The sequence below is a fragment of the Leptopilina heterotoma genome, unplaced genomic scaffold (genome assembly GCF_015476425.1).
Source record: "Leptopilina heterotoma isolate Lh14 unplaced genomic scaffold, ASM1547642v1 Lhet_53, whole genome shotgun sequence".
NCBI classification, from domain to species: Eukaryota; Metazoa; Arthropoda; class Insecta; order Hymenoptera; family Figitidae; genus Leptopilina; species Leptopilina heterotoma.
Window position 1 is genome coordinate 1,481,674 of NW_025111115.1, and position 26,697 is coordinate 1,508,370.

At 25.0% G+C, this 26,697-nt stretch overlaps 4 protein-coding genes across 10 annotated transcripts in view; 2 read left to right on the top strand and 2 right to left on the bottom strand.

Annotated features, from left to right (window-relative positions):
- The window catches only part of LOC122508252 (carbohydrate sulfotransferase 11), a 41,985-nt gene extending 27,598 nt beyond the window's left edge, over nucleotides 1–14,387 (top strand). The window contains exons 2-6 of one of the 2 annotated variants that reach the window (XM_043621506.1): nucleotides 5,500–5,756; nucleotides 5,990–6,230; nucleotides 9,024–9,203; nucleotides 10,594–10,751; nucleotides 13,833–14,387. In XM_043621506.1, the coding sequence (XP_043477441.1) occupies nucleotides 5,512–5,756; nucleotides 5,990–6,230; nucleotides 9,024–9,203; nucleotides 10,594–10,751; nucleotides 13,833–13,920 (912 nt within the window). In that variant the 5' untranslated portion in view covers nucleotides 5,500–5,511 and the 3' untranslated portion in view covers nucleotides 13,921–14,387. The remainder of the gene's footprint in view (nucleotides 1–5,499; nucleotides 5,757–5,989; nucleotides 6,231–9,023; nucleotides 9,204–10,593; nucleotides 10,752–13,832) is intronic. The other variant, XM_043621504.1, reaches the window with a different exon arrangement.
- The window catches only part of LOC122508251, a 54,181-nt gene extending 37,571 nt beyond the window's left edge, over nucleotides 1–16,610 (bottom strand). The window contains exons 1-3 of one of the 3 annotated variants that reach the window (XM_043621501.1): nucleotides 16,452–16,610; nucleotides 16,005–16,310; nucleotides 15,711–15,856 (exon numbers count right to left, since the gene is read on the bottom strand). In XM_043621501.1, coding sequence (XP_043477436.1) covers nucleotides 15,711–15,856; nucleotides 16,005–16,241 — 383 coding nt within the window. In that variant the 5' untranslated portion in view covers nucleotides 16,242–16,310; nucleotides 16,452–16,610. Of the gene's footprint in view, nucleotides 1–15,710; nucleotides 15,857–16,004; nucleotides 16,311–16,437 lie in introns of all 3 variants that reach the window. The other 2 variants (XM_043621502.1, XM_043621503.1) reach the window with 2 other exon arrangements.
- Nucleotides 16,611–19,177: 2,567 nt separating this feature from the next.
- LOC122508139 (membrane metallo-endopeptidase-like 1) lies at nucleotides 19,178–23,956 on the top strand. 4 transcript variants are annotated; one of them, XM_043621264.1, is made up of 19 exons: nucleotides 19,178–19,326; nucleotides 19,853–19,975; nucleotides 20,075–20,178; nucleotides 20,289–20,450; nucleotides 20,588–20,671; nucleotides 20,758–20,996; nucleotides 21,076–21,291; nucleotides 21,383–21,475; nucleotides 21,558–21,699; nucleotides 21,805–21,919; nucleotides 22,008–22,098; nucleotides 22,194–22,370; nucleotides 22,536–22,636; nucleotides 22,726–22,784; nucleotides 22,910–22,961; nucleotides 23,057–23,124; nucleotides 23,275–23,411; nucleotides 23,523–23,684; nucleotides 23,764–23,956. In XM_043621264.1, the coding sequence occupies exons 2-19, from the start codon at nucleotides 19,956–19,958 to the stop codon at nucleotides 23,938–23,940; spliced, it is 2,199 nt and encodes a 732-aa protein (XP_043477199.1). In that variant the 5' UTR covers nucleotides 19,178–19,326; nucleotides 19,853–19,955; the 3' UTR covers nucleotides 23,941–23,956. The 4 variants fall into 4 exon arrangements, with proteins under 4 accessions (XP_043477199.1, XP_043477201.1, XP_043477202.1 ...); XM_043621266.1 differs by having other exon boundaries at nucleotides 19,906–19,975; XM_043621267.1 differs by having other exon boundaries at nucleotides 19,911–19,975.
- Nucleotides 23,957–24,036: 80 nt separating this feature from the next.
- LOC122508140 lies at nucleotides 24,037–26,692 on the bottom strand. Its single transcript, XM_043621268.1, has 6 exons — nucleotides 26,316–26,692; nucleotides 25,993–26,134; nucleotides 25,523–25,915; nucleotides 24,857–25,357; nucleotides 24,565–24,756; nucleotides 24,037–24,380 (listed from the first exon to the last, which is right to left on the bottom strand). Exons 1-6 carry the CDS (start codon nucleotides 26,433–26,435, stop codon nucleotides 24,277–24,279), a joined length of 1,452 nt encoding a protein of 483 aa, XP_043477203.1. The 5' UTR covers nucleotides 26,436–26,692; the 3' UTR covers nucleotides 24,037–24,276.
- Between the last annotated feature and the right edge of the window lie 5 nt (nucleotides 26,693–26,697).

Below are 26,697 nucleotides of genomic sequence, written 5' to 3' on the forward strand. Positions count from 1 at the left end.
GTGGACCTGCTACTACTAAAAAATTCAAATAAAATTCTCTATTCTTCAGGATTGTGTAGGGTTTAGTCCCTACTAGAGCTTTGGTAATTTTCAGATGATTAGATTAAATAAATTTGGATGAAATAAATTTTTATTTTCGTTTTTACCAATTTTGATTGTCTGATGGCGTACGGGTGGACCTGCTACTACTAAAAAATTCAAATAAAATTCTCTATTCTTCAGGATTGTGTAGGGTTCAGTCCCTACTAGAACGCTGGTAATTTTCAGATGATTATATTGAATAAATTTGAATGAAATAAATTTTTATTTTCGTTTTTACCAAATTTTGATTGTCTGATGGCGTTCGGGTGGACCTGCTACTACTTAAAAATTCAAATAAAATTCTCTATTCTTCAGGATTGTGTAGGGTTCAGTCCCTACTAGAACTCTGGTAATTTTCAGATGATTAGATTGAATAAATTTGAATGAAATAAATTTTTATTTTCGTTTTTACCAAATTTTGATTGTCTGATGGCGTACGGGTGGACCTGCTACTACTAAAAAATTCAAATAAAATTCTCTTTTCTTCAGGATTGAGTAGGGTTTAGTCCCTACTAGAGCTTTGGTAATTTTCAGATGATTAGATTAAATAAATTTGGATGAAATAAATTTTTATTTTCGTTTTTACCAATTTTGATTGTCTGAAGGCGTTCGGGTGAGGGTGCTACTACTAAAAAATGGAAATAAAATTCTCTATTCTTCAGGATTGTGTAGAATTCAGTCCCTACTAGAAGTCTGGTAATTTTTAGATGATTAGATTGAATAAATTTGAATGAAATAAATTTTTATTTTCGTTTTTACCAAATTTTGATTGTCTGATGGCGTTCGGGTGGACCTGCTACTACTTAAAAATTCAAATAAAATTCTCTATTCTTCAGGATTGTGTAGGGTTCAGTCCCTACTAGAACTCTGGTAATTTTCAGATGATTAGATTGAATAAATTTGGATGAAATAAATTTTTATTTTCGTTTTTACCAAATTTTGATTGTCTGATGGCGTTCGGGTGGACCTGCTACTACTTAAAAATTCAAATAAAATTCTCTATTCTTCAGGATTGTGTAGGGTTCAGTCCCTACTACAACTCTGGTAATTTTCAGATGATTAGATTAAATAAATTTGAATGAAATAAATTTTTATTTTCGTTTTTACCAATTTTGATTGTCTGAAGGCGTTCGGGTGAGGGTGCTACTACTAAAATATATTATTATATATAATTTTAAAAGTTAAATAATTATAATAGTTTATTAAATATAATTAATTAATCTTCTTTTTAACCCTTTAACGACGAGATGTGCTACTTTTCAACATGAAATTCAATCTCTTACAATTAGTAGAAAAAAGCCATAAAAGTTTTTAAAAGTCCATACCCTACTATTTTTGGGGTCGCTCTTTCGAATGGTGTGGTCAAAATTTTCAAAGAATGATATTTAACCCTTCTTTTTTCAAAAATACTATAAAAAGTCAAGTTTTTTTAATGTAATTTTTTTCTAAAGAATTTTTTTCTGTGTCTTAACGCTTTTCAAATAGAACAAAAAGTATCAAAAACGTGTTCCCGATAGTTGTACTTGAAAAATATTCATTTCTAAATTTTATTTTTTTCGATTTTGAATTTAAAATGGCGCTTGAAGGACAAAATTTTTTTCTTATTTTACGTAAGATGACAAACTTTTTCAAAATTGCTCAAATCTGATTGAAATATGTTACTCAGGGGTTTTCGTGGTCGCTGATTACGAATCTGATGTCCATTTGCCAAAATTCAAAATGGCGGATCCAATATGGCGGATGACTTTTTTAAAAAATTGATCGAATTCGCTTGAAACTCGTTACTCGGGGGTTATCGGGGTCGCTGGTTACCAATCCGATGTCAGTTTTTCAAAATTCAAAATGGCGGATCTAATATGGCGGACGAAATACAAAAATTGTTCAGATTTGCTTGAATCTTGTTACTCGGGGGTTTTTGGGGTAGCTGATTACGAATTTGGTATCAGATTTTCAAAATTCAAAATGGCGGATCCAATATGACAGATGACTTTTTTAAGAATTAATCGGATTCGCTTGAAATTTGTTACTCTGCGGTTTTTGGGTTCGATAATGACGAATCTGACGTTAGATTAAAAAAATTCAATATGCCGGATCCAGAATGGCGGACGAATTTTTCAAAATATCTCAAACCTGATTGAAACACGTTACACGTGGGTTTTTGGAGTTGCTGGTTGCGAATCCGATGTTAGTTTTTCAAAATTCAAAATGGTGGAATCGATAAGGCAGACGAGGTGTAAAAAAATATCCTTACCAATTCTTATAGCTATTTTATACCAAGCATTTTGAATTTTTAAAAACGAACATCGGATTCGCAATCAGTGGACCCGAAAACCCTACATTAACAAAATTCAAGTGAATCCGACTAATTTTTTAATTTCGTCTGCCATATTCGTTCCGCCATTTTGAATTTTAAAAAACTAACATCGATTTTCTCGTACCATAGATCACTTTTAAATTTTCCTGTCACATATTGTGAAATATAGATAAGTTGATACTGGTAGAGTCAGAGCAAAAAGAGTATAATAATTCCGCCATTTTGAATTTTTGGAATGTGACTTCATATTCGTAATCAGCCACCCTAAAAATACCACCCTAACAAATTTCAAGCAAACCTGAGTAAATTAAAAAAATTAGTCTTTCATTATACTTTGGCCACTTTGAATTTGTTGAATCTAACGTCAGATTCGCCATAAGTGACGCGAAAAACCGCAGAGTAACAAATTTCAAGCGAATTCAATCAATTTTTAAAAAAGTCATCTGTCGTATTGGATCCGCCATTTTGAATTTTGAAAATCTGATATCAAATTCGTAATCAGCTACCCCAAAAACCCCCGAGTAACAAGATTCAAGCAAATCTGAACAATTTTTGTATTTCGTCCGCCATTTTAGATCCGCCATTTTGAATTTTTAAAAACTAACATCGGATTTGTAATCAGCGGCCCCGAAAACCCCCGAGTAACGAGTTTCAAGCGAATCCGATCAATTTTTTAAAAAGTCATCCGCCATATTGGATCCGCCATTTTGAATTTTTGAAATCAGACTTCAAATTCGTAATCAGCGACCACGAAAACCCCTGAGTAACAAATTTCAATCAGATTTAAGCAATTTTGAAAAAGTTTGTCATCTTACGTAAAATAAGAAAAATTTTTTGTCCTTCAAGCGCCATTTTAAATTCAAAATCGAAAAAAATAAAATTTAGAAATGAATATTTTTCAAGTACAACTATCGGGAACACGTTTTTGATACTTTTTGTTCTATTTGAAAAGCGTTATGACACAGAAAAAAATTCTTTTGAAAAAAATTACATTAAAAAAACTTGTTTTTTTTTAGTATTTTTGAAAAAAGAAGGGTTAAATATCATTTTTTGAAAATTTTGACCACACCATTCGAAAGAGCGACCCCAAAAATAGTAGGGTATGGACTTTTAAAAACTTTTATGGCTCTTTTCTACTAATTGTAAGAGATTGAATTTCATGTTGAAAAGTAGCACATCTCGTCGTTAAAGGGTTAATAAATAAAAATAAAAATTAATGTTTTAAAGTATTAAGATAAAATTTCAAAAAATACAAAATTTCATTTTTTTTATGAAAATCTAAAATATTTATTAATTCTATAAATATTGATAAAATATATACTTTATATACATGAATCGATTCGTTTTTATGTCAGAAATGCAATTTTGACAAGAATTAATGAAATTTTTAATATAGAAAAAAGTTTTTTTAAAAAATCCAAAAATTAATTTTTTCAAAAATTAAAAAATTGTTGAAAAAAATTTTTTTTTAGATATTTTTGAAAATCCTTCTGTCTGATTTTTAGTATTCATGACCGTAATACACCTACAAAATTTTATCAAAATCCGTCAAGACGTGTAAGAGAAAATTTGTCCACAAGAATCGGTGACATACACACACACACACACACACATACATCCGGACATTTGTTCCTCTCGACGAATTATATATACTACACTTGAAAATTTGTAAAAATAATTTATTCTAAAAAATTCGGAAATCGACATCACTATAAGGCTTCCTTTATGAGGAAGCAAAAACAGAAATAGTAGCTTTTAGTTGCTGAAATCTAAAAAAAAGTAGCCAAATAGTAGGTTTTAGTAGATGATTGCGAAGCCTGAACATTTAAAAAAAAAATTTCCTTTAACAAGAAAAGGATTTTTTTCTCCCTTTTTTGCAATATTTTGAATTTAAAAATTCATATGTTACATTTGAGTGTTAAGAGAATAAGCATCATTACAATTGTAAATGTGAATGACAATCATCTGTATTTAGATTAATTGCAAAAATTAGGAAATTGGATTAGCCTTGAATTATGAAGCAGGTCAGTATCAAACAACGTTGACTAAACCTACGCAAAGCTCGACCCCAATGATTTAACTGAATATTAGCCACAAGTTCCCTATAAGTGCAATAGTACTTGGTATAGAGCGAAATACTTTAATGGACTTGAAATTTAAAGCCAATCACAAAATACACTAAATAATTCAATTCAATTTTTCTGCAAATTATCGAATGAAATTATCATTAATAAATGTAAATTTAACTATAATGATCTACAAACAGCAGTTTATAAATTCAACAGAAAACAATTTCACCAAATTTATATAAACTGATCCGTTGAAAATAAAATGGAATAATTAAACAACCAATTTATAATTAAATGAAATATTTCATTAGTATTTATAATATTTGAATTAAAAATAATAATTATTATTATATATGTACCTAATAAAAATGATAATAATTTATTTCATAAATATTTTATTTATTACCTATTTATTAGTTTTTTTGAAATTTCCACAAAAAGCGTGGAAAATTTTTTATTTTCGCATTTGAACGTTTTCGTCGGTTGCACAATGAACTGAATTTACAATATACGTATACCCAATTACCCGAGTAAATTGAAAGCATACATTTCATTTATCTTGGTACACATTCCTGAATGAAGGAACAAAATGGAACCTATTTTCTAAAGCACTTTTTCTCTATACATATACTATATAGATCAGTGAACACCGTAAAAATATCATCAATTTCTTAAAGAAAACTTCTTTACATAACTCAATATATTGCGAAAGCCATATAAAAGTTATAAAGCAATTCACCAAGAATTTTTCAATTTTCAAAATAAATTCTTAAACTTTTCTCAAACGGTGTGAATTTTCAATAAAAGATTTTCTCGCGCGCAAATTTTCTCATAATTAACTATGACAATGAATTTTCATACAGAAAAAAAGACAACTCTGCCAATCCACTCAATTAAAAGCAAAGTGAGCAGCAAATTAACATTGGGGCCTTAACAGTCATATACTGTTAGTTGTAACAAATTAGTAACGAAAATAATGGAAAAATTCAAAAGATGAAAATGATTGAAAAAGAAAATATTTTCCTATGATTTCAGGGCGATCTGAGAATGACATTAGAAGAAAGGCTAATGGAGCAATCATCATTGGCGGAGACGGAAATGCGTTTAGGGGATAGACGTAATTTTTTGACGGAAAAATGTATACAGGAGGGTCTCGATCGTTCTGGCAATGACTCGCTTCACCGAGCAAATGCCTGGGAATTCCTTATAAATAGAGAGTACCATTTGATTTGGTGCAACGTGTTCAAAGCAGCATCAACATCATGGATGTACAACTTCAATTTACTCGCCGGGTAGGAATTCCCTCTGCTTTACAATTCTACGAGATTTCAAATTCTCCCTCTCTCTTAAAACAAAAAAAAAGTCTTATTTCAAGGCAGTCTTAATTCTTAAATTAAGATCCAACATTTTTAAGGCAGACGTATGTAGTTGAATTTATGACTGACCTGAAAAGTTAAGATTTTCTTTTTACTGTGGGCAATTTAATTTAGGGCAATTTAAAATTTATATTGGAAATACTTTACAGATACAGTCCACAATTCCTCAAGGCAACCAAAGCCGTGCCTGTTTATTTAGCACGACAAAGATATCCTCGTCCAACTGCTGAGGAACTGGGAAAGTTTCTAAACGACAGCATAAGTTTTCTGATCGTGAGACATCCTTTCGAACGATTGCTCAGTGGTTACAGGGATAAGTTTGAACAAAGCTTGCCTCATACATTTCACAGTAAACTTGGATCCTACATTGTATCACACTACAGACAAAGAGTAAGTTCATGTCAATTTTTATACATCTTAAGAAATTATTCCATTTTTTAATTCATCCAAATCATTCTTATTTTTCGTATTATCTTTTTCATTCATTTTTATTATTATTTATCATTATTTATTATTAATATAATTTATTTATTATTAAATAATAATGCATTTCATTAATATTAATGCACTGAAAACAAATTTTTAATTTTAACATTTCTATTATGATGAGGGTCAAACCATTTTATTTCGCCTAATGTATTTTTGACCTTTATAAAAAATTTCAATACTTCGGGAAAATATTCTTACATGTTTTGAGATTACGAAATGCACAAAGATTTGTAAAAAATAATTTCATTTCATATAAAAAAGATATTATAAATTGAGAGTACATGAAAAAAGGTTACATTGACAGGCATTACAAAATATTTAAAAAAGGAGTAATCTCTTTAAGAAATATAAAAAGAGCGATTAATATTTATTTTTAAAGACTAAATTTGTGATTTGAACTTTATAAAAGTATCAAATAATTTATAATAAACTGTAAAATATGTTATTTAAGTTTCTGTATGAAATGTCAAAAATCGATCATATTTAACAATTTTTTTGACAAAGTAATTTAATTTTAGTAAATCAGAATTATTTAAATAATAAGTATTTTAAATACACTTTAATATTATTTAAATACTTTTTTGATTGTCAACTGAGAAATATATAAAAATTTACCTTAAAATTAATTATTTACAAAAATTTTAATAAAATCCTTCCCAAAAATTCAATTATTTTTACATGTAATAAAATTTTTCACATGAATTCAATTATTTAAAAAAATTTAATAATATTCTAAGCAAGAATTCAATTATTTTCATAAATACAGACAATTTTTCCTATGATTTCAATTATATTTTTAGTATAATTTTAAATAAATTCCTCGAAAAATGTAAATATTTTCAAAACTTTTTTGCAAGAATTCAATTACATTTCACAAATAATGAAATTCTTCACTTAAATTCAAATATTTTCAAAATCTGCTATTTTAAGATTATTTCTTAAAAGAATTCAATTATTTTAAAAAAATGTAATAAACTGCATTCCAAGAATTCAATTATTTTCATAAATAATACAATTCTTTAAAGGATTTCAATTATTTAAAAAAACTTTAATAAAAATTCATTGTAGGAATTCAATTATTTTCATAAATAATAAAATTCTTCACAAGACTTCAATTATTTTTAAAAAATATAGGTAATAAAAATTCTTTACAAGAATTTAATTATTCTCCTAAATAATAAAATTCTTCACAGGATTTCAATTATTTTTAATACAATTTTAAGTAAATTCTTGGAAGAATGTAATTATTTTCAAAAATATTCAAAATTCAATTATTTTTGAAAATACATGCTATAATTGCTTTTAATATTCAATTATTATGTAAAATTTTAAATAAAATTTATTTTTAAATCAATTTTTATTCGAAAATTCTACGAGAATTCAATTATTTAAATGCAGAAATAGATAATTTATTGAAAAATGAATCTTTTTCAAAATTTTGTTACTTTTGATTTAAATAATTGAATTTTTGCAATCATTCATAACTGCTTCTAAATTTAATTTTTTCCAGTACTTTAATAAAAATTCCTGACTTTTCCCTGACCTGTGGCAACCATGGAAATGTTTAATATTTATAACATAAACAACTTGCAGAATTATTAATTATTAATATTCTAATTAACATTAATTATTAAAAAATTTAATAAATCTTATAGTAAATAATTTATCATTTTAAGATCTTTAAACAAGTTACAATTTCATGATTCATAAACTTTCAACTTCAAATTAGCGGACGAGATTTAATTCAAGAATAAAAAACAAGAAAGAGAACTATAAATTTTTTTAATAAAAGATAATTTAAAACTGAAATTTCTAATTTAGGTAAATTCAGTACTGAAATTTTTAATTTATCAGAAAAAAAGTTATTTTTGAACCAAATACACTGCTTTTTAATTCACCCGCATCGGTTACTTTAAAATTTATTTAACCTAAATAAATATTTGTTCAATCAAATAAATATTTGTTTCACTTCATACAGTAAAAACATTAACGCTCTAAATTTGAATCCTTTAAAAATAACATGATAACGAAAGAAAATTAAAATTCGAAAATAATAATTAAAAAAAAGTCAGTCACAGATTTAAATAGGTTTGATATTTCCTAAGGCAAAAAGGTCAAACTCGATTTTATTATAAAAAAAAGTTATTTTCACAAAATTTAGATTTTGAGTATAAAAATAAAATTTTTCACATTTCTCCATTCAGTAAAATTAAAAAATTATCATGCACTATACGTACAAAAGTCGGTAAAAACAAAAGTTAAAAGCAAAAAAAGTTTTTAAATAAAATACCAAAAAAAAAATATCAATTTTCTAAAAATGAATTGTGGATGGAATATAAAACAGAATGCAAAAGTAATTAACGAGAGAAAAACTTTTCTCATATTGACATTTTTTCGGTTCTACATTCTTCTATCGATTTTTTTTCATCCTTCTTTTTCACAGTGTGTTTCAAATTTCAATTTAAATTGCTATTTTATTTTAAATCAATAAAAGTAATTTACGATTTAAAATTAAAAAAGCTTTAATTAGTTTTTCGTCTATAATAAAACTAGAAAAAAAGTCCTGAGAGCATATAAACGTTTCACGTCAGAGTCATATATCAAAACACGTTTTGTAGCAAGAGTGGAAGTTTTTTTAATTTTTTTAAAAATTTTAATTAATTGAAATTAATATTTTTTTTCTTGTAAACATAGAGTAAGAAAGGAGGAGGCAAACAAGGACCGAGGTACCCATTGTTTGATGAATTCGTGAGATGGCTTTTGTGCGAGTGGCGAGCAGGAAAAGAATTAGACATGCACTGGACACCAGTCGTCAGTTTTTGTACACCATGTCAAGTGCGATTCGATGTCATTGCCAAATTTGAAACATTACACGTGAGTATTATTTGTCGATAATAAAAAGTTAATTAAAATTCTTTCATTTTAAATTCAACACCTCTTCGATTTTATTCTCCACTAAATTTATAGCATCGAAAAATATTTATTCACACCACAAAATCAATATTAGAACATTCTATCTCACCTTTTTGGGGTGTGAAAAATTGCAAATAATGTGAACAACATTTTTTCAATCCAACAATTAATATTCGTTTTTTAACAAATTCTGATTTTTATTCTCTGTGAATAAAAAACACTTGTACAAATAAAATAGAATAAAAAAGGAAAATAAATAAAAAATAAATAAAAAATGAAATAAAAAGAATAAATATAAAAATGATACAAGAGAATAAAAAATGAAATAAAAGAATAAAAAATTGCAATAAAAAAATAAAATGAGAACAAAATAAAAATCAAAGTTTGTATAGAAGGAAATAATTGAGTTACATTGAAGAAGAATTAAAGTATAAAATGTTATCGAATCATTGTTGAAGTAATGCAATTGAGCAAAGCGGATAATATGAGATTATATGAATAAATAAAAAATGTCACTCTATTAAAGGGCTTTGTGTAACGAGAGAAATATAAAAGAATGAAATAATACGGCTTCGGTTCGAGAGTTACGAGAGAGACCCAGATTTCAAAAGAATTGGATCAAACAATTTATAATTCATCAATCTTTCCCCTAAAATCTCTAACATGAAACTTTTCAATCAGAATACCTACTTGATTGAAATTTTGCGGTTGATATATTAATAGAAAAAAAATTCTTCACTGACAAAAATTATTTACAATTTAAATACAATTTAAAATTTTATTGCAATAATTTTGAGAAATCATTAAAAAAATTAATTATAAAGTTTCTAAATGTTAAATTTAAGTTTTTATTTTTTTATTGTAATCAGTAATTATTCTAATTTATGAGAATATTTTTAATAATCAGTATTTATATTTAATAACCAGTATAAAAAATAAAAATAAAAATATTAATATAATGACTTAATTAACTCAAGCTTTTCCCAAAAATTATCATTTCAATAAAAAAAAAAAAAAAATTAAAAGCAAATGTTGTACAAAACCAAAGACAACATTTAAAATTATTAAATTTTTTTAAACACGTGTATGTTGAACCAGAAATAAAGAAATGGTTCACATAGAAAGTAAAGTCAGGAAATTTATTCAAGCAAGCAACCACTTAATCTTCAAATATAAAATTAGCTATCTTCAATAGAACTTTCCTTGGATGTATGCCAACATCTATAACTAGAGTTGAACTTTCTAATGGAATTCAGTGAAAAGCATTTTATTTTATTTTCCACCCCGCAAGATAAATTACAGAAAAAAAAGAGAGAAAAAAAAGTAATGAGACTCTCATTTAAAATTTCAGGACGACCAAAATTATTTGATTAAAAAGGCCGGAGTGGGACACATCATTAAACCTGAATGGCAAAATCCAACTCGCGGTGCGCAAACAAAAGATGTAATAAAACATTACTACAAACAACTTTCAATTAATCAAGTCAACGATTTGTATGGCATGTTTAGGTGAGTGTGCAAATTTTTTAAATAAATAAATCATACTTTTCAATTAAATAATCAGGGTTGCCACGCGACTGCTCATTTCAAATTCCCTGACTTTTCCAGACTTTTTATTTATATTCAAAAATAATTGAATTCTTATTTAGAAATTGACTAAAGAATTTTATTAAAGTTATGGAAAATAATTCAATTTTTCATAAAATTTTATTATTAAGGAACAGAATTTTTCCAGGTTTTTAAAACTATTTATATTTTACAAAATTAAATAATTAGTCATTATAATTTTTCCATAGGAATTAAAAATCTTCGAAAGATTCAAATTCAAACCTTTTTGAAATTAAACTTATAAAAAATTATTATAAAACATGAAGATATCGATTGCTTCATGTTTTATAATAATTAAAAATGACCGACTGATAAAATCATTATTTTATATTACAAGAATATTGTTACTGTAACTTATTCATAATTACTTTCATTACTTTCATAACTTCAATTCAATTATTGTTTTCCAGAATTATTAACTAAAATTCTTCTTTAAATTAATTATTCATTCATTTTTAATAATTTTTGAAAAATTTATTTGAAAATTTTCAAATCCTTTTGTTTACAATTCAATTTTACGAAATTTCATCGATTATTCGGAAATTCTTCAATCAAATATATTTTAGAAAATAAAAACTTCAAATAACTTAAAAAAAATTTAATTAAACTTTAAAAAAAAAAATTAAATCTACACAATTTTTAGTTAAAAGTATGAAAAATTCAAACATTCAAAGATTATAATTTGAAAACTTTTTAAAATTCAATTACTTCTAAAAATTCAGCTATAATACTTTGTCTCTAAATTTGAATTAGTAAATTTTACTAATAAATTAGTAGAAAACACTATTTATTAGTAAAATCTGCTACTTCAAATTACAAGAGCAAAAAGTCAGCCACTAATTGAAATTAAAAAACATTTATACTAATTCAAATTTAGAGAGTTTAATATTCAATTATTATCTAAAATTTTAACTGAAATTCATATTTAAATCAATTTTTATTCGAAATTTCTACGAGAATTTAATTACTTAAATACAAAAATAAATAATTTATTGAAAAATTGAATATTTTCTGGAATTCAATTCCTATTAAAAGTTTTATCAACAAATTTTTAAATAATTAAATTCTTTGGACGAATTTTAATAACATTTTTAAGTATAATTTCATTTTTCGAGAAATTAGATTAAAATTGTATTAAAAATAATTGAATCTCTGTAAAAAATTTGATTGAATTGAGAAAAGTTTTTGAAAATAATTGAAATTTTTTTAAGAATTTTATTAAAATTTATTTTTGAAAATAATTGAATTTTGGAGAAAAATTTTATTATTTATAAAGGTAATTGAAATTTTGAAGAGAATTTTTTTTAAACTTTTGACCATAATTGAATTACTTTTGAAAATAATTGAATTCTTGAGACGAATTTTATTAAGATTTCTTTTTAAACAATTAAATTCTTTTCTGAAATTTTATTGAAATAGTAGATATTGAAAATAATTGAATTTTGATAAATTATTGAAATTAATTAAATTTCTACGTAGAATTTTATTAAAATTATTTTGAAAAAAAATTAAATTGTTAAAAAATATTTCATTAAAATTTTTGAAAATAATTTAATTCTTTCAAAAAATGGAATTTCTTTGATGAATTTTAATAAAAACTTTAAGAATAATTACATTTTTCGAGAAATTCCTTTAAAGTTTTATTAAAAATAATTGAAATTCTGTGATGAGTTTTATTATTTATGAAAATAATTGAATTTCTTTAAAAAATTTGATTATTTATCGAAAATAATTGAATTATTGCGAAGAAAGTTATAAAAATGTTCTAAATAATAGAATTCCTGTGAAATTTTTATTATTTAATTAATTCATTCAAAATTCAATCTCAGTAAATTGAATCTCTGTAAAAAATTTGATTGAATTGATAAAAGATTTTGAAAATAATTGAAATTTTTCTAAGAATTTTTTTAAAATTTTTGAAAATAATTGAATTTTGGAGATAAAGTTTATTATCTATAAAGATAATTGAAATAATTTAATTCTTGAGACAAATTTTTTAATAATATTTCTGTTTAAATACCTAATTGAATTCTTTTGTGAAATTTTATTCAAATAGTAGATATTGAAAATAATTGAATTTTGATAAATTATTGAAATAAATTAAATTTCGACGAAGGATTTTATTAAAATTATTCTGAAAAATAATTGAATTGTTAAAAAAAAATTTGATTACAATTTTTGAAAATAATTTAATTCTTTCAAGAAATTTAATTAAAAATGTATTGACAATAATACTTAAATTCTAATAAATAAATTGTAGGAAGACTGTTTAAAATAATTGAATTTTTCTGATGAATTTTAATAAAATTTTTAAGAATAAATTACATTTTTCGAGAAAATCCATTAAAATTGTATTAAAAATAATTGAAATTATGCGATGAGTTTTATTATTTATGAAAATAATTGAAAACCTATAAAGTTTTTTATTATTTATGAAATTAATTGAATCTAATTAAAAAATTTGATTATTTTATGAAAATAATTGAATTATTGCGAAGAAATTTATAAAGAATTTATAAATAATAGAATTCCTGTAAAATTTTTATTATTTATGAAAATAATTAAATGTTTGCGTAGAATTTTATTCAAATTTTTTTTAATAATGGGATTCTTTGGGAAAATTGAATTATTGCGGAGAAAAATTGTAAACGCAACTCTTTTAGAATTGAATTAATTTTGAAATATTGAAGAAAAATTAGATTTCAAGAATAAGCACAATAACTTTAGAAAACAATAATTTTCCAGGATTCCGATCAAAATTCCCTGACTTTTCCAGGTTTTCCAGGTTGCGTGGCAACCCTGATTAATGATTAAATAATTACAAAGAATTGTTTGAAAAAGTAAACTTTCTGTAGTAAACAAATTCTTCATTACATAAAGATAAATATTTTGCCAAGCGACTTTTTTCTTTACTTTTTTTGCCAATGAAAATACAAACTATTTTTTAAAAAATTCCTTCACCTAACAAATTTTTTATTTCAGGTACGATTTTATTTTATTCGACTACTCGCCAGCTGAATACATAGCTCTAGGAAAAAATGAGGCTACTACATTAGTATGCAAGAAGTAAATTAGAATTAACCAAAAAAAAAACCATTAGCCTTTTGTAAAAACGGTAAAAAGTACCTTAGTTTTTTTTACAAATTTCATTATAAAATGAAAATTGTATCATAGCAACGAAACCTTCGCGTGATAAAAAAAGAGAGTACGAATCTTGTAAGATATAGTTAGAATTCACGAAAACACAATTTTATTTATTTAAAAATCTCTCTCCAAAAAATAAAAAGAAAAAATTCCAAATTTTTCTTGGAATTAAGTAGAATAGAAAATTTTATAATAAAATTAATAAAAAAAGAATTATAATTACAGTGCTTATAAAATTTGCCTGTATATGTAAATAATAATTAGACAAAGAATTGTTGCGAGAAATTCGTAAAACATTGGAAACTCTATTGATTAAAACATAGTTGTATATGTTATATTGACTAAACAGTCGCATTTCTTGTACATTTTACAAATATTCTTCAAAAAATTTTCTAGATCAAAATTATTATTTATTATTTAAATTATTAAATTGTTATTAATTTATTAATTTTAATATTTATAAACTTGTTTTAAATTAGTAAGTTATAAAAAAAGATTTTAATAATTTCATGAAAGATGATTGAATGTAAAGTAAAAAAATAATTTACTTTTAATTGATGAAAAATTTGAACGTTTATTTGTTAATAATTAAATTTTAATTAAAAAAACAGAAAAAAGTGACCAAACATTTTTTTAACACTTTAGAAAAAAGAAATAAAACAATTTTAATTAAAAAACACAAACATTTTTATTTAAAATAAATAAAATAAATAAAATTGTAAAACAAAAAAAAATTTTACACTAAATTTTGTCAAAACTGCAAGTAGGTAAAATTTTAATCAACTTCCCGAATTAAAGAAACAACTATTTTTAAAATAACAATTACTGCCTCTAATTAATAAAAAAAAAGAAAACACCATAAACAAGAAGATAGAAGACTTTTTTAAAAATCAATTTTACTTCAAAGAATTTTCATTTTGTGCTTAGTTTTTCTTAAAATTATCGTTGTTTTTTCACTAAAATATTCCAATCATTAGTGGAATTTGTAACATAATTAACAAATTGTCAGATAAAAATTTGTATCTCAAGAGGCAACAATTATTTGTTAAAAAATTGTTGTTGAGCCTTATTATTCGAGATATGTATATTATCAAAAACGCATCAATGTAGACAGGGCACAAATTAGATTTTTGCCTTAAATATTTGTATATCATTAATTAAAAATATTACCTATCTGGTTTGGATAGACAAAAAAAAACTTTTAAAAAAACTCAATAATATTGTTAAATAATTAAACTATATCGCTTAATATTCTTTCGCTCAAAAGAGAAAAAATGAAAGAAAATAAAATTGTAAAAACCTTTGAATGAGTGATAGAAAAATATTTTTTAACCATTTTTAATTGTTATGAGAATTTTTGCTTTTATTTCTCGAGTGCATTTAAAATTGTTTTAAAAAAAATGTCGAGAGAATGTTATTTTTTAATGTTTTTCTGCTTGTCAAAATAAATTTAATTCTCTAGTCTTATAGGCGAAATTCTGTTAAAATTTCATCTAATTTTTTTACTAAAAATGTTTGTCACATTTTAAAAATCATTTAATATTTTAATGTAAACTCTGTACTTTTCTTTTCATTGTATTTTATCAGATTTGTCTTTAAAAAAAATAATTTTCTTCATTGAGAAAAATAAAAAATAAATTGAAAACAAATTTCCTGTTAATGAATTACCCCAAATATTTCTGTAATATTCTCGTGGTAGATTTTTAAGAAACTTACCAATTAGTCGCATTACGAAGAGCAACTAATACTATCCATTTATCATCGACTATATATTGATGAAAATAACGAATTGTTAAAGGCTGATAACATTTCACAATTTCATTTTGAGATTCTATTATCGGTTCGCATGAATATGTAACCCACTATAAAGTGTTAATTATTTACTTATTATTAAAAATAATTTATTATATTAATTTATATTTTTGTACTATATATTATTTACTCACAAATTACTTTGTGAAGAAAAGAAAAAGAAAAAAAAACAGAATTTTAAAAAGAAAATAAACCAACCTCTCCTTGAAAATTGTTTTCAAGCTCTTCTCCAAACTTAACACGATATGCAAATTGCTTGGAAATTGTTTTTATTGATGATTCAAACTGCTGAATATTAGTTGTCGCTTGATCAATTCGTTCCTCGACATTATGCAATTCAGTAAAAAATTTATCCTGAATAGGATTTTCTTTAACAATTTTTGGCATAAATTCATCGTCACTGGCAAATAAATCATCCTCATCTGATAAATTCATTTTTCTCTCTTTTTCAATATGTTTTTCGACAACTTATGCAATTTTTTAATTATTTCCTATTTTTCTATACTTTAAAAAGTAACAAATAAAAATACTTTAAAAATTGTTTCCTTAAAGTTTCTTGATATATACAATAATATAACCTCAAAATCATCTATTAAAGAACAATTTTTAAATACTTATACAGAAAAAGTACTTCACACAGTAAACCTTTTGAGATATTTGAAGAAAAGAAATCTTGCTTATAATAAAAAAAGTATTGTATTTATTAGAGCTTTTAAAGAAACAATTAAATAATTGAAAAAAACTAAACTTGAAATACTATTTTACGACGTTTACGACAAATGTAAAGATGTAAACAAAACAAGAAATATCAGTGCTACCAATCGACGAAAAAGAAAATTGGATATATTTTGTTGGCTATATTGAATGGCGGTAATATTCAAATCAACAAGTATACTGAACTGAGGAAAACTGAAGAAATTGTTTGTTTCCATACAAACGAATACAAAACAATTATCAGAAGAAAACTCAATTGTCTACCTAACATTTATTTTTCAAAAAACCTCTTTAACTAACTTTTAAAAATATTAACTAATATTAATAATTAGGTAATTAATATATTAACACATAGTTAATAAAGAATCATTAATTGAATATTAATATTATTTTTTAATTCAATATTTTATTAACTTTAATATTTTTTAATATTTCGATTGTTTTAACGCGGTTTAATTTAAAAAAATATATTAATTTCATTTGTCATCAGACAAATTATTTAAGTTTAATTGCAACAAATTAAATTATAATTATAAATAATAAAAAAAAACATAATTACAAGTGGTTAGCATGCAACATAATAATCAGCATTTTGTGATGGGCATAATATTCTATAAACAGAAATCCTAAATTTTTTGTGATTATTTGAGCACATTTGTTTTACCGAATTTAATTAATTCGCGATATGAAAGCGAAATTTTTTTTTTAAATTACATTTTTTTTCCCGATTTATATAAGAAACTGAAAAAATTAACATACTGTTAGATGATTATGAATATTATAAATATATTTTTAATTCTTAGTCCTTTTTTCAAAAATCTATCTAAAAAAACTATTTTTCTGTCATTTTTTTCATGAAATTAACTAATAAAAATTTATTATTAAATAAAATTGATAATAAGTTGATAATCAGTATTTATTCCAATTTATTCGAATGCCACGATTTTTTGCGGTTAATTCATCGAAAATTTAATTGGGCGCAGATAAATTTCCTTCAAACTAAATTCTCGATACTTGTGAAGTTAGAAATAATAGGAAAATATTAATTTCCCCTTTTTCGATCAATCCTCCTATTAATATTAAAAGAGGAATATATTCGTGAACATTATTCATTGAATAATTGATATATTCTGACATTAGATAGGAAAAACTTATTTCCCAGATAAAAGCAGCAACCACCTGTCACTACAAAATATAAATCAATCTGCTTCCGTGTTGGTTCGAATCGTTTACTCTGCAACATGATGGATAGAGATTGAAAAAATAAAAACCACTTACTGCTACTTATTACTTTGAAAATTATCCTGTTCGCTGATGAAAGCATCGGAGATTATCCAGTGATTCTATATCCTTGTGAAAGAGACCTTTATGCATTTCTTTTAGTCCATTTAGCTTTATATTTGTTTTCACCAATCGTTTTTTCTATCTGAAAAATAAAACAATATTTATCAAAATAAAAATATTATTAACATAAATCAAGAAAATAAAAAATAGTACATTTGTGGAAAATTTTCCAAAGATTTTTAAAGTTTTTGATCGAGAACGACAGAAACAATAAAATTGGATGAAAAAATGCTTCTTTCGTAAAAGAGATTCGGCACTAAACTATTTAACACCTATTTGAAAAATACGATTTCTTTATGTTTCAGAGACAGTCATTTAAATGACCTTCGTAAATATATTTTGAGGTTATCTTGTCAAATTGTACACGGCATCTTGAATGTGTTCAAAATTATATCACCACTAAACTATTTTAATAGTTTAGTTAAGTTTAGTTAATTAATAGTTTAGCTTAATTCACCTTGATTAAAACAAGTACGAAAACCTTTTATACTTTTCGTGACATTTTTGCAAAAATGTGTGCTCAGGGGACTACAAAACAATCGACAATGAAAAAACGGTTAATGCACATGCGCACTGCGGTATTAGCTCGACAAAGGAAATTAAAATATAATATTTATTTATAATAAAATACTAAAATGAGACATTTTTATCATTAATTGGTTAGAATAATAGTCAATTCCACTGAAAAGAAGAATTATTTATAATGCAAGCACAAAATTATTAAATATACCTTTCCACGATTTCCGACTTTGACAAAATGACCGCGCAACAAAGGAGAGAAACCTCAAAGGATCCGCCATTTTGTTTTGGAACAACGCCACCTTTGTATTTGTTCAGAAACAGACATCTATGCACGAAAACTCTGAAAAACAAACAAATACACGTTTTTATGTCTATTGCTATAAGTAAAAGTAGAAAATTTTGCCAATTTAAACTAATTTTCAATTACATTTCATGTGTGCGACGAAATTTCACTGCCGTTTCTTTACAGACAATAAGGAGCCGGACGTCAGGAAACACTTTTCTATTTCTGAATCTGACATCTGCACTTTTTGATTCACTATTAGAATCTATTAATGCGGAATAATAGTCAAATTAATAATGTACGTGAAGAGAATTGTATTCAAAACCAGCAACCATCAGCAACGATGTGCACTAGATGCACTCAGTATTCAGTGAAGAAAGTGAGGCTCTGTGATATAAGGGTTCGTTTGTACTGTCAGAGATGGCGCTGACTGCATGTGGCGCCAAATTATGAAAATTTAAAAATAGTACAGGTTATGTCTGTTTGTTTACGTTGTTTACTGTCAAATTAATTATGGCGTTACTAATAATAATATCAATAATCGATTTTAAAGTGGCTACTAATCAATAAAATAATATTTTCTCATGTGTAAAATATGAAAATCATTTTCTGAAATAATAAAAAAAAAATTAATTCCAATAAAATGTGATAAAATGGGTAAAATGTTAACATGAAACATAAGAAAACAAAAAAAACATCAAACATTAAATTCTTGTACCTTTAATTATTTTTATAGATATACATTAATATTTAATTACCTTTAATTAATAATAACTAATAAGTTTATTAGCATTCATAATTAACTAATTATTATTTTTCTTTCCTTACATAAAATGTCATTTTTACGACTCACTTAAGTGACGACAAAAGAATAATCGTCCATTATTTTCAAAATTAAAAAAATAACAATAAACTACTCAGTGAAATTAAATAATAAAAAATTGTAAGCGAAAAAAATGGGATGTTTAGAATTATTATCGAATTGTTTTTGGTTTTTTTCTTCAAGTCAAAACTTTTGAACACGTATATTTCACACGTTTGACAATTTCTTATTCTATTTTAAATATATTACAAAAAAATGTACACTCCGGAAAATATAATTATCAGATAACCAATTATTTTTTATTACACATGTTATGTCATTTTTTTTTCACTTTTTATGCTTTCAAAAATCGTAAAACAGCCTATATTTATTGTTGGTCAACTCGAAAATATATTCAGTTTTCGTTTGTTCAGAATAGCGTTTAGAATAATCCGAAAGCTCCTGGTTTTTCATTTTTAATAGAATGATTCGACTTGGAATAGTGTAATTAATATAATTTTTATTTTTAATAAAAATTTTCAGCTTTATTAAATTATTTCCAATAACGAAAAATTTAATTAACAAATTATATTTTCTTTACAGACTTTATATTTTTGTCATTGCAACTGCAGAACAGGTTGAAAATAAAGCAGGAGAAAATGATTTGAGTTCCGATGTGTGTCATTCTACAGAATGTTTCCAAATTGGTGAGTGAACTCCCCGAAAAAAATAGAATTTATTTTTGTCAGTCGAGAAAATCAATTAATTCTTGAAATAAATTTTTATTTAATTAAATAAATGATTTTATTTATTGCAGCTCACGATATTTGGCAGAGTATGAACCACTCTGTAAATCCTTGTGACAATTTTTATGAATATGCTTGCGGGAATTTTGGTTCTTCTAATCCCGTTCCAAAATCGGAAATGGCATGGGGTACCGTTCAAAAAATGAGAAGAAAAGTCAGACTACGAATGTTGGGTAAAAAGAAATCGATTTATAATGATAAATTTTACTAAATTAATTATAGTGAAAATTTTTGTTTGCTTGTTTTTTTATATAAAATTCTTAAAAAAAAAGGAAAATGTTTAAAAATCTGTCTTTCTCTCTATTTGCAGAAATGGTGACGGAAAAATATAATTCATCAGATATTTTACCTATGAAGCAAGTGAAAAAATTTTACAGATCGTGTACAAATTACTGTAAGTAAAATTACCAGGATTTTGTTGAATGAATCACTATTTGAATTTTATTTATTTAAAAATGTACTTTTTCCTTTTTAATATAGTTCAGATTGCTCAGAGAGGTCTAAAGCATATAAAAACATATTTAGCACAAATTGGTGGATGGCCATTGATAATGGAACAAGAAGAATGGTCGTCTAACAAAATATCATGGCAGGATATTAATAAATTTTATTCTCGAATGATATTTTTGCCTTCATTTTATCGAGTCAGGGTTACGAGGCATTTCAAAAACTTGAGTGATTTTACTCTCGATGTCGATAATCCTTTCAAAGTTATAACGGTAAGTTGAAAAAAAAATCAAAAAAACATTTTCTCTATCTGTAAATTAATTTTATTCTCTAATTTTGTAATCGTTGCAGATTCTTCCTCCAACTGTGCCTCTAAAATCAATGGCTCTTTACAGTGGAAAATTTTTTAACAAAAACATAACTAATATGTACGACGATGGCTCATATGCAAATTATACTGTAACAATGGCTGACATTTTAGCCAGAAGCCGAAGTGCAAATATCAGCAGAGAGCAATTACTTCAAGATGTTGAAAATATGATTGAATTGGAAAAGAAATTTCAAAATGTAAAATTTTTTACTACTTCAGGAAACATTTTTATCTGTATTCGTAATGATTACGAATATTTTTATTAAAATTATATTTTCATTTTTATAGATATCTGACACCTTTGATTCAGAACCTAATTACGTTAAAATTGACGAACTCCAAGAAATTTACGATAAAAATGCAAAGACACCGGAATCAAGGGTAAATCTTGAAAATGTATTTTCTATTTTATTTCTTTCTTTCGTACTCAAAACTAAACTCATTTAATAATTTACATTATTAGATGAATTGGAAAGAACTGATGACAGAATTCTTTGATGAAGCGAAAGTAGAACTCAATGGTGACGAATTATTTCAAGTTGCAAGTGATGATCATTTTGAAAAATTATCCGAAATTCTCGAAAATACCGATCGTCGAACACTTGGTAATTAAATTAAATTTAATATTTAGTAATTTTAAATTAAATCCTACCTTATTTCAAAATTTTTTATTTAAATCAAAATTGATAACAGAAATATTTTATTTTCAGCAAATTATATGCATTGGCACTTCGTGTCCTACCTTCTCCCCTACACATCACTGTATTTTCAAGCTTTCAGAATTAATTTATTCAATCATAAGGAAGGAATCATGGAAAAACCAAGGTTAATAATTTATAAAAACTCTTTTTTTGATCTTTCTGTTCGGATTGTAAATTAAAAAAAATTATAATCTTTGGGAATTATTTTCTAGATGGGAAAGTTGTATAAGAAATTTGGCAATGCCTCGAGCACTTGCTTATCAATACGTTAAAAAATTCTTCAGTAAAGAAGACAAGGACAAAGTATAATCAAATATTATATTTTTTAATTGATTACAAAATAATAGATTTAATTTTTAATCAATTATTTTAACAATTAATTAACAAAATTTTTCCAGGTCGAACTTATATTTATTGCCATTCAGAAAGAAATGGTTAAGCGCATTAAAGAAGCTAATTGGCTGAGTGATGAAACAAAAAAAGATGAATTGGAAAAAATAGAGAACATGAAAATTAATATTGGTTTTCCAGAATGGTTGAATAATGAAACTTCATTAACCGAAATGTATCAAGGGGTATGTGATTCGTTATTTTAGAAACTGTTCACTTATATTTATTATATAAATATTAAAATATATATAGAGCTACAGTTTATTAAATTGTTTAATTAGAATTATTTTCTTCTTTAAAATGTTAATCTTTAAATTAACATTTTTTTTAATAGACAAAATTGTTTTTAGCTTGTAATTGGAAATCAGTACATGGAAAATATTATAAGTATAAAGAGATTCAATGCCAAAAAGGATCTAAAGTATCTGAAGAGTACTGCAAAAATTAAAGAGTAAAATTTTTAAATTAATTTTACAAAAATATTACTTTTAACTATATCAATGAATAAATGTGAAATTATTAATTAATTATGTTTCTCAGCTGGTACGCACATCCAATATTTGTAAACGCCTACTTTTTCCATCATAAAAATATCTTAAGTAAGTTTATTTTATTATAATATAGTTTAATTTTAAAAAATCACATAGTATTTTTTTTATATTAATATAAAATAATAATTTTAATTTTAATAAAATATTCAATTTTATATAAAATTTTACTTTAGATATCCCAGCTGCTGCTATACAACCTCCTGTATTTTCTATACTACAACCCAAGTAAGTTATTTATATAGATATACAAATTATTAATAAACGAAAAATAATTAAAATTTTTTAAGACATTAAATTTATGTTTATTATTAATTTTTCAGTACTGTCAATTATGGTGAAATTGGATTTATAATTGGTCACGAAGTGTCTCATGGTTTTGACGCAACAGGTATAAAATAATAATTACCTAACAATTTTTTCAACTATTTATTTATTTTTTAAATATTTGTCATATAAAATAAAAAAGATGTTATATAAAATTAATATAAAATTAAGTTAAAAAATTATTTAATTTATAAAGAATGAAAAACATTTTCAGGCATCGAATTTAATAAAGATGGTAGAAAATATATTTGGCCGGAAGATACAAGACAAGCAATTAAAGAAAAAACTGAATGTTTCGCCAATCAATATGAGAAATTTAAAAATAATAGTGAAAACAAAATCGTCAAAAAGGTTTGATATTTATTTCTTTACTCTAAATAAAAAAAAAATTTTTGAAATTCCCATTTATTTACTTATTTAATATAATAATTTTTTGCTTAATTAAAGAAAAATAATTTACAGAAAGTCGGAAGTAGAATACTAAACGAAAATCTATCAGATTCATTGGGAATATCTCTTATTTTCTCTGCTTTGGAAGAAATCGAAAAAACGAATAAGTCACTTAAATTACCTGGATTTGAAAATTGGAGCAATAAAAAGATTTTCTTTCTCTCTTATGCAAGGGTAAAAATTAAATTAAATTTAATTTTAATCTATATAATTATTAGTTTGAGTGAAAAATTAATTTTTGATAAATTTTCAGTTACATTGTTTTAATGCGACACCAGGTTACGAAAAGATGATGGGAAAATATTTTAATCACAGCCCTCATAAATATCGTGTGAATGGTCCTCTACAGAATTTCGAACCATTTGCAAAAGTATTTAACTGTCCAGTTGACAGTCCAATGAATCCAAGTTCAAAGTGTAAATTATGGTAAAACTTGAATGCGGTAAAAGTTTAATTTCTAAATTAAATCTTTCTAAATAAATCTTCTAAATCTTTAAAAATATCAAAACTGTAAATAATTGTCAAATTTTACAAATTAAATATATATATTCACAGTTTAAAAACATTTATGTACAAATCTTAAGATTACTTACTAAAGAAAAGTATTTAATAACACTTTTGTAATTGAATTTAAAAATTGTTAAAGTCTAACTTTGCTTTTAATGGACAATTCATAATTTAAAGTTAAAAATTATTCGTCATGGTTAATTACAATTTTCCACTATTAAATAATATTAGGAATAAGTGGAACACCTTATCAATTTAATCACCTGCATCTTGCTTTTATTGCACCAAAAAGTGGAAATAGGGCCCAATAACTTCCACTTGTTAATTGAATTATTGCGACAACTCTCAAACACAAATACATATCTGAAAAATTAAAAATTTAATTAGTGCAAAAAATAAATAAGTACTTTAATCTTATATCTTTTTATCTATTATTTTCAATATAATTTTGTTTCTCTTAAATTTTTTCAGTTTAAAGAAAAATTGTGATTTAAATTCAAATTAGAATTTTGAAAATGTATTTAAAATTTATAAATTTCCAATTTACCTTGAATTAAACAAAGAAGTAAAATTATAGTTCCAACACACGTATTAAGTAAGGCACGTGCTTTTGAAGCAATATGAGAACCTAAGGTATTTTGAAATGCAAATTCTTGACAGCTCACTAAACCACCAATACTGATTCCTCCAAAGAGTGCAAAAAATACGAATAAAGAATAATACTCACTTAAAGTTAGTCCTAAAAGTAAAAAATTTAATAAAAATTTAGATAAATTTTCTCTATTACGGCAAAATGAACAAAATGAAAATTTATGAAAAAAGCGAACAAATTATTTTACCTATAAGAACAAAACTGCAAATCCAGTTGGAAAATCCAAAAATTAGATTCCTCGCATTACTTGGATTCCAATAAGAGATGATGCTGGCAACGAGGGTACCAGATGCGCCAATTATGGAAAGAATTACAGCACTGAGAAGATTTGTCGATGGAATTTTCATGACGGCAAGAGGCGGTAAAAGAATCCAAAAAAGCATCATCCCCGATTTCATTCCAACGCAAGCAATAATCGATAGCCAAAATTTAGCCAATTTTAAAATTTGTAAACTCTCCTTCCATTTGGCTCGATTATTATTACTCGATGACGATAGAAAGAGATTGATGTCATCTGAATCATCGTAACTGTACGCAGTCCCACCTTCCGCATAAATACCACGAGGAGTTTCTGTATTTTTTCCATCCTCGGGGAAATTTCCTCTTAAATCTTCCACCATTCTGAAGGAGGGTCCTGCCTCTTCTTCGTCGTCGAAGAGAAGTGTATATGGCGAAGATACTTTCTTTCCTGCAGAAAAAAGGAGAAAATAATATCAGAATAAAATATTAATTTGTAATTGAAATAAAATTGTTAATTTTTGAATCAACAGGTTTGCCACGCTTTTGCTCTTTTCAAATTCCCTGACTTTTCCAGGTTTTTTCAAGGTTTATAAAATTGAATGAGAAAAATTACCAGGCGCTTTTAGAAATCCAATGGCGATGAGAGTGGGAAAGAAGAATAAAACCATAGCCATGAGACCAGCCTGAATGCCTAATCTCGTGAATAATGCTAAAGCCACTAAGGGAGCAATAACAAGTCCTGTGGTGAATGAAATATTAATTAAAGTCGATGCGAGCGGTAATTTTATTCTAAAGTGTTTTTCAAGCATTTTTTCACTCTGTATCATCACAAAACTCGCTCCAATTCCCATTATTGCTCCTGCACTCAGACTCGCCAAATATGCACCAACGCCACCGGTCGCAAGATATCCAGAAGCCAGAATTCCTATCGACAGAAGAGCAATTCCAATCAGAGCCATCAGCCGAGGAACCGATGCCAAACTCACAATTGTCCTCGTCCAAGGATCTGAAAAACAAATTAAATTTATTATAAAAATAATAATCACATAATTTAATTTATATTTTTTAAATTTTGACTTTTACCTGCTAAACAACAACAAGCAGTCATAAGAATTGGTGTCACTATAATTTTTTCATTCCATACATAGAAATCGAGTTTTCTGTTATTTTCGACCAAATGGGCCAAAACAATTCCATACATCGACAATACACTAGGCACTGTCATCTAGATAAAAATTGTCAGTAAAAAATAAATTCCAATTCTTTTGCAAAATAGATATTTCAACAATATTTTCTACGATTAATAATTAATTTCAACAATATTTTTTGCGATTAATAATTAATTTATCAATGTATAAATTTTACTATTAAATGAATGTATGAAATTGAAAACAAAAAATATTTACTTGAACAATCATAATTCCAAAAAGAACAAGCCACGAATTTCCACCATCTGGAATTGTTGGACCTAATTCTGGTATTGAAGTTATCACCTCGTCGAGATGAAGTCGCTTAAAAATAGACATTTTCTTATTTAACACACTAAAGACTAATGAAAAGAAAATAAACAATTTCTTTTCAATTTTTAGCTACATTGAAAATTTAATTCAATGAATAAATTTGTTCAACACTTAAATTTTACGCACTGAATGTGTCTTATCGTTTTGAAGATAATGTTAATATCAGATAAGAAATGATAAGTAAAGAAAAATAAAAGAAAGCATCATACCGGAAAATTAAAATAAACAAAATATTGAAATTACCAAATTATTAATTACTAAAAGAAAT

Excerpts from the sequence above, each read along its gene's own strand:
- LOC122508139 (XM_043621264.1), top strand. The coding sequence starts at position 19,956 with ATGATTCGACTTGGAATAGT. Across the intron at positions 20,451-20,587 it reads AGTCAGACTACGAATGTTGG|AAATGGTGACGGAAAAATAT; the intron begins GTAAAAAGAAAT and ends CTCTATTTGCAG. Across the intron at positions 22,962-23,056 it reads TTTTCTATACTACAACCCAA|TACTGTCAATTATGGTGAAA; the intron begins GTAAGTTATTTA and ends TTAATTTTTCAG.
- LOC122508140 (XM_043621268.1), bottom strand. The coding sequence starts at position 26,435 with ATGTCTATTTTTAAGCGACTTCATCTCGACGAGGTGATAACTTCAATA. Across the intron at positions 25,358-25,522 it reads TGGATTTCTAAAAGCGCCTG|GAAAGAAAGTATCTTCGCCA; the intron begins GTAATTTTTCTC and ends TTTTTTCTGCAG. Across the intron at positions 24,757-24,856 it reads TTGCAGTTTTGTTCTTATAG|GACTAACTTTAAGTGAGTAT; the intron begins GTAAAATAATTT and ends TTTTACTTTTAG.